Source organism: Vigna unguiculata, chromosome 3 (genome assembly GCF_037176805.1).
Source record: "Vigna unguiculata cultivar grain cowpea cultivar isolate G323 ecotype 2 chromosome 3, ASM3717680v1, whole genome shotgun sequence".
Taxonomy (NCBI): domain Eukaryota; kingdom Viridiplantae; phylum Streptophyta; class Magnoliopsida; order Fabales; family Fabaceae; genus Vigna; species Vigna unguiculata.
In genome coordinates this window covers 15,925,489-15,934,867 of record NC_140794.1, presented here as the reverse complement: position 1 = coordinate 15,934,867, position 9,379 = coordinate 15,925,489, and the positions used below count along the sequence as shown (strand labels likewise).

General features: G+C 35.2%; 1 protein-coding gene across 1 annotated transcript; it reads right to left on the bottom strand.

Moving 5' to 3' along the window:
- Positions 1 to 7,757: 7,757 nt before the first annotated feature.
- LOC114179294 (uncharacterized) lies at positions 7,758 to 8,668 on the bottom strand. The gene has a single exon (XM_028065581.2). It carries the CDS (start codon positions 8,602 to 8,604, stop codon positions 7,954 to 7,956), a length of 651 nt encoding a protein of 216 aa, XP_027921382.1. The 5' UTR covers positions 8,605 to 8,668; the 3' UTR covers positions 7,758 to 7,953.
- Positions 8,669 to 9,379: the final 711 nt, after the last annotated feature.

Genomic DNA, 9,379 nt, shown 5'->3' with positions numbered 1-9,379 from the left:
CTTGAAAGGAGTTGAAGGCACAATTTGTTTATTTTAACTCATTGAAATTATTTTTCACATATTATAAAAGAATAAACTATATCTTCAATGATAAAAGGACACAAAAGTACGACTTTAATAAAATAAAATACATTTGGTCAAAATTCAAGCTTTCAAACATAATATCTTTTAGTTATGTTCGTATACACAACTTATTTAACGTCCCATATTAATAATATAACACTACTAAAATAAAACATTTTATTGTAATGGTGACATTCCATTAAAATAGAATAATTCAACTAAATAAAACATTGCATAATTATAATAAAAATATAGCACGAGACAAACAGTATATAAGAACTCACTCATTGTAGTCATTCATAAATATACTAGAAAGAAATCCAAGGCATGATGCCATGAACAAAACTTAAGAGTGCAAATGTTTTACAAAAGACTGCTCTCATGAGAGCAAAAAATTTCAAGGGCAATAATACCCCAAAAGACTCTCCAAAGAGCCAAATCCAACTCCTATTCAACTAGACTGCAACATTTCCATCATCTTCACGACCATCAGGCGTTTCCACATCTGCTCACACCAAATATTTGGTGATCATTGCAAAAAAGAAAAACCAAACAATAAACAGGCACTAAACATAAAAGGATAAGCTAGAGTAAAATAATTTTTAACATATCAATAAGCAAGTAATTTATTAAACAATTTATAAGTAAGCAAAATAGTAGACACTCAAACATGTGATAACAAACAATAGGACTCCATGACTCAATTATCCGAATACATATAATAAGATCGGATTCACTGGATGCTTGCACTTGTGGTGGCCTCTACTGCTCTGCAGAGCCATTGACAATGAGTTTCACCCTACCACGCACAAGGTTAGCCCATGATCATCTAAGGCCATTATCCTGCCAAAGACTGGGACCTCCTGCAACTCCCACCACTTGAATCAATCTGCTCTATGTGAGACTGAATGATTCTTTAGAGTTTCAGGATGCAACCTTTCTTCAATCTTTATCTAATTATATACACTACACCACCACCATGAGATCTCCCCAAGAGGCTAATGGAATTACGTCTATCTCATACCATATCTATGTTTCTCACACCAAAACCTCATGTTATCGTGAAACATTAAAATCTCATGCCATTGCACAACCAGCCAACAATCAAGGATTCATTTCATACCCAATACATCAATTTTAGTTCAAAAATACATCATACAAAAGCACAACATCATACACAAGGCATTTGGAAAAGCAAAACAACATATAACAACAAAAACCAATATCTGAGACGCATCTCTGATCCAGCCTCACTGAAGCCAAATACCCTCGCTCAGGCGATAGAGTTTTCTCGATTAAGCTAGGCGTTCTCGTTTGAGCGAGAGCTCGAACAGTGAGCACTGCAAGGTTCCTACGAGTTCTCGCTTAAGCGAAACTTCCTCGCCTGAGCGAGATTACTCTCACTCAAAACTAGAGCTCGTCGCTTGAGCGACAACTTGAGTAGAAACCAGGAGGGAGTTCCTGCTACTTTTGCCTAGGCGAGACTTGCTCGCTTGAAAAAAAATACCAGTTCTCACCACTATTCACACATGCAAGTCTGATTCGAGCAATACCAAGCAACATCTCAACATTCCTAAACAACCACAACAACAAGCAAGCATTATAAACATGAAACATAACTAAAATAAGCATATATTAAAAAAACATGAAAAACTCTAGCTTTCCTTACCTGGACAGTTGCAAAACAAACGACGACACTCAAGGAAGAGCACTAAGACCCAGAGTAGCTTAAGGAGCTGAAAACAGACACATGAGTACGAAAAATAAGACCTTGATAGTGGTCATGTGAAACTAGAGCTTAGGAAAAGAAACAAACGAAAAAGAGACATAGATTTTATTCGACTTACATGGAGGAAGTACTTTTTGCTAGCATGGGGGAGGGAGAAGCTTATTCCCAGTAGGGCTTCCTAGGGGGAAAAGGAAGCTCAACTACTTTGGAAAAAGGAGACAAGAAGTGAAGTAAGTGGGTAGTTGGGAGGAGTCCTTGAAATAAGTGGCTAGCTTATGGGCCCTTACAAAACTAAAGTTGAGCCCATAAATGTAAAATAAAAGTGGGCCTTACAATAATATCTAGAAAACAAATACAATAAGAGATATCATATATTAATACAGTCATCGAAAAGATAGAACTATAATAATATAACACATATACATTCCAAAAATAATAGTATAATGACACATCCACAATTTGAAAACATAAGAAATAGTAAGTAAACTATATAAATGGTACAACATCAATGATGACAAATACATTTTCTTTGGTTACATAAGATATTTGTTTGAACACCATGAAAGGATCAATGTCAAGTTTTTCATCAAATAGAAATTCCACTACTACAAAAAAAAAAAACAAACACCACACTTGTTATTCCAAAACTTATATCAAACTACAAAAGAAAATGGAAAAAGTAAAAAAAAAAAAGTTTAACTTTAGTCTATGAAACCACAAAAAACAATGTTGGCATGGGGTTCAAGGGCCTTAACAGTAGGGGAAGTTTTAACAGATGGAATGGGTTCAACAATCTTCATAGGAAGCTCTTGAGTCAAATCCTTAATACCCTTTAGATAAAATGTGTATAAAATCTTAAAAGAATACACAATTTGATGCAGCTTCACTTGACCCTTAATAAAAAATATTTCACCAACCTAACACAAGTACAAACAAATTGTGCGAACACTACTAAAAAATCTCATATTTCCTGTCAATTTTGTTTTGAAATTTTTTTTTCGTGGGAAATAATTACAAATCTTATTATGAGAAATAATTTGCAAGAAATTGCTGTGATTTTTTTTTTTGAAAAAATATTTTGTATAAAACACTTTTCATAGTAACAATTGTAGGAAATACTTGCAAATTTTATAATTTTGTAGGAAATAATAATACACGATGGAATTATCTACTAATTAAAATTCTTAAAAAAATGGCAAAAACAAGCCTTTTCTTGCAAATTTTCTTAACAAATTTGCAAGAAAAATCTTATGTAATATGAAATTTTCTAGTAGTGCAACTGACTCACCGCGGGTTCTATCCGGGTGAGCCGGATTCTTGGTGGGATAGGTTAAAGTTAACCTGTACTAACATTTGTAAAAAAATTTCAACCCAACCCGATTCAAACCCATGGTGGATCGAGTTGTCCCATAGGTTCTAACCCACTTTGACACCTCTAACTATAGTTCTATACCAAAACTATACCTAATCGTCCAACAACTCAAATAATTGGCTCCTCATCCACAAGACATGTAAGACCCACAAAATTTAATTAAATAAATAAATAATTAATTAATAAATGTATGTAATGGGAGCCTTTATGACATTAAATGTTGATTAATGTGATGTGGAAAAGTACTAGCTTAAACGGTTGAGAGTACTTGATTGTGTTGATAGGACTTGGGTTTGAGCCTTATGTATGCCATTTATGTGTTATTTAATTGATTATTATTTTAACAATATGCTTGATCATGATGAATGGTAATATAATCTTAGAATTATAGGAATTATCACGAAACATGAATTGGTTGAATGGTTGTCCATTGATTTGATTGGTAAATCCAAATTAAGCTTTCTTTTTGCTAAAATTAGTTTTTGGCATGAATGTGAAGGGGCAGAGAAACCCTAGCTGTCAGAGAGGCAGCCAAGAGAGCCATAAGAACTGCGTTCAGAGAAGATTGAGGGCTGTTGCGGAAGGTGTCAAAGGAAGCCATTGTTGATCAAGGAAGAACTATAGAATTATCAATTTTAAAGAAAGGAATCTAGGTTAGGGGAGTTGAGCCTCGAAAACTTTATGTTTAAGATTAAATGCATGATATACAATATGATATTGTATGATTATTCTCTGTCTTCGCTTGAAATTCATGTTTCTGGAATTTTTCCAGAAACCGTCTGGCGGATGATGAACTGTCGCCATGCGACTCATCCTTTTCTGCTTGTTTTCTGGGTTCATGAAGAAGAACTGCCTGGCAGCATGATCCTGACCGCCAGGCGATGCATGCTTGTCACCCAATTTTTTAGGTTTTCTTGATGAACAGTTTGGCGATGATGAACACCGGTCAAGCGATGCGAGTCGAATTGACTCAATTTTTGTGTTTTGGGATGTATGAGTTGATTCTAATCGAGAAACCTAGGAGCTATACCTGTGAGTGATTATTGGACATCACAAACTGTTGAGTTTAGTTGAGATTGGGAGTTAATTTGATGAAAATGCCATGAACGCCTTTTAGGGTTTTGAGAATTGGGGGGTTTTTAGATTTCAGATCAAATCAATGGGAGAATATTAATGTAATTCGGTGAGTTGGAAGCTGTACGAAAGAATTATGAACTTAAGCACGTTGGTGTAGCCTATTAAGTCAAAAATAGAGAGAAATTGGAGATGAGAACTCGTGTAGGTACAAAATTAGTTATGGAATTTTCAGAAATTGATGCACCGCTTGGCAGCGCATAGAGTGCCGCCAGGCACCAGTGCAGAGAAAAGTGGTTTTGTGTGGCTCTTAGTTACGACTCTGAGTTTGAGTCTAGGTTGGGAGTCTCATCAATTAAGAAACGAATTATGGGTTATTGGACAAAGGTTTAGGGTGGTACTTGTGAGTTAGTAGTATGATTTAAATTGAGGGTTAATTGTAAGTTGGATGAATTACGAGGGCATATACAGTACAATACAAATTGGTTATACCAAAATTAGATATGGGACTATGAGGGAATAAGACTGAAAGTTGGAGGTTATTGGTAATTGATCAAATTAAAAGGTGGGAAGGGTAAGTTGTCTAAGATTGGTACTACTATTGAGATGGTAAGAGCAATAAATGGGAGGATTGATTTTAGTTAGTCAAGCTACCAAAACTTGGAGTTATAACTGAGAATAGTGTGATCATATTGAAAGTGGAGCATTTACGTACACATGATGCTAGCATGATATTCACATGTGTGCAAGTCCATAAGGAATTGATATGAGTGACTTGGCAGAAGTGGGTAGTAGCTTGTGAAGGCAAATGGTGAGCATATACTAAGATAGGACTACTTAACTTAAAGAGTTAAGGCAAGATTTCAATAAGTGGTAAATTCCCAAACAGGTTCCGAAGGGTTAAGAAAGTAGTACTGTGTGAGTACTGGTGTAGCGCCTGGCGACGAAGTATGATCGCCAGGCAAAAGCTACGTAATCAGAGGAAAACTGGAACGTGTGGCACCTAGCGGTATGGATTGTTCCGCCAAGCGATACTTATAGTGGTAGTGGGATCAGAGGCGCTTGGTGCCTGGCGGCACGTGTCCCCCGCCAAGCGGTCTAGACGCACTTTTAGCCTGGCAGCTCAAGAGCAGTGCCATGCGATAATATAGAGGCAAGGCTTTTGTTTTGCTTACTTTGGATGTGCATGGTCTAGAAGGCTTTGGTGGTATCTCGAAGGTTGGCTTGCTGGTGTTCCTTGAGTTATGACTCAAAACGTATCCCTTGAGTTGTGGCTCGAGATAAGGGTTAAGCACGTGGCATTCCTTGAGTTGTAGCTCAGAACGACATCTCTTGAGTTGTGGCTCGGGATGGCGGATGAACACGAGGAACTCTTGAGTTGTGGCTCGGGTTGCCGAGTGTTGCCGGTGTGAGTGTGCGAGTTGTGGCTTGTACGAATGGGTCCAGATAGATTGCCCTCCTTAGTAATTAGCTGACGAGTTTGGTAGTCTGGGGACGTTACGAACTATGTTCGTATTGGGAACTCCACCTGGGGTCACGGAGTATGGTCCGTAGCAGGTTTCTCGCACGTGCCCTACAAGTTGTGTCTTGTAGGTGTCGCAACAAGACATGTTGAGATATTTGTCTAAAGATCTTGATATATTATTTCTATTTTATGTTAATTAAATCCGTAATATACGACTGAGATGTTACAAAGAGAATTTCAAAACTTTGGAGTTTAGGAACCCTTTAGGAGGGCCTAATTTCATCCATTCTGTCCACCCTCTCTTCTTTTATTTTGATATTACTTTGATTCCATTAAACTTCTCGGGTTGGTAATTTCATTATGGATTATGAGGTTAGATTAATTTTTTTTTTGTTCATTTGATTATTATTGTGGTTTTCATTCATTTATGTCTTTTATCTTTGAGTCACGTAAAAAGTAATAATTTTTACATCATAGCTAATTAGTGAAATGTTTTAATCTATATGCATGTTAATCACATGAGTCCAAGGATTTTTAATTTTAATTGAGAATGTAGTTTGATTAAATTTAGAAATTTTCATGTGATTGAATGAGTTTTTGCAAATAATTGAGGATGTAATTTGATTAAAGGTGAAAACTTTAACAAGAATTAATCATAATGTACTTTGGTTAAATTTACTATGATTAATCTACAAAGTTCTTGCTTTTAATTGAGAATGTACTTTGGTTAATAGTGAGAACGCCAACAAATTAATTGAGAATTTTCATTGATTAATTTAAAAATCTAAGACAATAATTAATTGAATGATAATCCTTAGATAACTAATGAAGAATATATTTTGAAAGTAGTTGAATCAATCTATTTTCTTTATTATTGTTTTATATCTTTTTATATTTTTCCATTTTTATTTCTTTATTTTATATTTTATTTGGCTAACCCCTATTGTATAGTTTTTATAAGCACTAATTTGTCAAGAATCAATTATGTGTTCGTTGGAAGATGATTTAGGGTTGACTTTACCCTTTCTATTTTCTTAACTATTATCTTAGTAATATTGAAGTTACAATAGTGTAGTATTATTAATTTGATCATATCAATGACAACATTATTAGCAAGTAAATGACAAATGAAGGAAGTTGCACACATCTCTCAAACGAATATTTCTATGCAAATGAAGGGAGTTGTTGGTTGCTCAAGCTTGATATCGTGCATATATAATAAGCTTTGACCTCTTCTATAAAATACAATATTTTCATTTCCTCCAAGAAGGATTGTTGTAAAATTCGAACTAGATGGGTTTCCTAAAGTGTGTATCTTCAGTGTCCTTAAAGATTTATCCACTATGTATATGCAAATACCCCAAGATATAACAAGAATTTCTCGGATTTTCCAAGGAACTCAAAACTAGAAAAATAACTTTTTGTAGAGAGTAGATAATTAACACAGGATTATAGAAGAATAAGAAAATAGAGAACAAGCACAATAATACATAGATTAGTTCACTCCTCCCTTTTTATTCTCTCTTTTCTTATTCTTCCATAGTCCTAGGTTAATGTTATACCCTCTTAAAAGAATTTTTCTTGCTAGGTTTGATTTTCTCAAAAAATTTGAGAAGTTTCTGTTAAATCTTAGAGGATGTACGCAAATATAACGGATAAATCTTTAAGGACAATAAAGATATATACACTTATCTAGTTCGAATTTTACAACATGAACCTTAGTTCTAATGAACTTATCATTATTCTTAAGTTCACTTGTAAATCTAGGTATTTGTTTAGATCAAATGTTAGTTTTTTTGTGAAATATACTTGACTACGAGTCTTTAAGATGGTGTTCATATCTTTGATGTTTAGATCCATGTGTGATCTTGATTTTTGTACATCGGTGTTTTGATGGACTTGATTTGCTTTTGGTTTGTTAATCATAATGTTTCTTTTCTTTTAGTTGAACATTTTAATTCATTAGTTTGTCTTTGCGTATGTCTTTTTTTCGTTGTGACATGAAGTTATCTAACTTTATCTTCTGAAAATCTTCATATACAAAGTTTGTCAAAGAAGGTCATGTAATCAAGGATAACACAAGAAGATTGAAGGATACAAAGAAAATAATAAAGAAAGTGAATGGATAGAATAAACTAAAGCTTATTACAGGCTAATAAACATGAACTATTGCTTAATTTCATGATAATATCTGCATAGAGGTGTTGACCGAAGATGAGTCTTCTCTGCATATCGAATCCTTTATTTTCATCACATAAATAAACCTTGGATGTCATTGGAGATGGCATTCACGGTTATTTCATGCAAACTAAAATCATCATCAAAGCCAAATCCATCATCCATGCAGCTACCCGAAGATGGAACACAAAGGTCACTGTTTTCCACATGCTCAAACCAGTATTCACTTTGTGGCTCTGTCATGATCAAGTGCTGTTGTGGCTGAGAAACTCGATGAACTTGGTTAGAACTGATCATGGTGGCAAACTGTGGTGGCATTGGTGTAGTTATTTTTGTTGTGTGATGCTGAATGTGTTGTTTGGTACCTTGTTGGAAATTTAGGGTAATGGGACCCTTATGGATTGCAAGTGACATGGCTGTTGTGGTGGAACACCCAGTGAACTGTTGTACCAATGCCCTGAAATTGGAGGTGTTGGCTTTCAGAAGGGTAATGGGAGTGGTCTTAGAAGCCCTAGATCTCCTTCGAACTGGTTTGAAAGCACAACCCTTTGGCTTTGTGTTGTTACTGTGTGATGAGTTGCTTGGACTCATCATGCTCTTTGATGATGACATGCATATGGTTGCATCCATGAATCCTTCTATGAATGATGGATCAAGATCATCCATGGCATCATCCACCAGAAATTGCTGATCAAACTCCATGCAGTGATCATGCATGTTCATGATTTTTGTTGAGTGTTAGACTTTTTTTTTTCTGAGATTGAGAAAGAGTGCAAAAGTTTGGTCTGATATATATAGCAAGTGATAGGGTGAGAGAAGAATATAAAGTCTGAGTAAAACCAATTTTGTTCACACGAGTATCTCTGGTCAAGATCATCACCTCTTCTTATTTCTCTTTCCATCTACACAACAATACATATTTTTAAGTTTGATATCAAATCTTTTTTTTTTTTTATAAAATTTATTTCTTTTAGGATGTTTTGTGAGGATATATAACTTAAAAACTACATTGCTTTAATAATTCTTCATATGTTTAACTCTACCGTATGAGTTGGTCGGCTAGGTTAGCAGTAGCTGGCCGATCAAGTTAATAGGAATCAAACGAGGAGACTACTTTGAAAAAGGTTTTCAAAAATGTTATCGACCTACTGGTTCGAGCGCATCTTTAATCGATTATGGGAAATTGCGTGTCCATCAACACCTTACTTGGTTTCTAGTCATCATTAGCTTATCTGACAATTACAATTTTGGACACATGACTTCACCGAGCAGACCCTCCCAGTTAACGTTAGTTGGACTACCCACAGGTTGCCACCTTGGTCCTTTATACTCTTATGTAGTCGAGTCGGCCGGTCATCATCGATCGAACAACACCCAAAAGACAATTAATTGTTTAATTAACATAAGCAGATCAATAATCAAGATCAAAGAGGATTGGACCGTGATTAGGTCAATCCTAATCATAGGCATATGGGAAAACCTATAAATATAGGTCAAG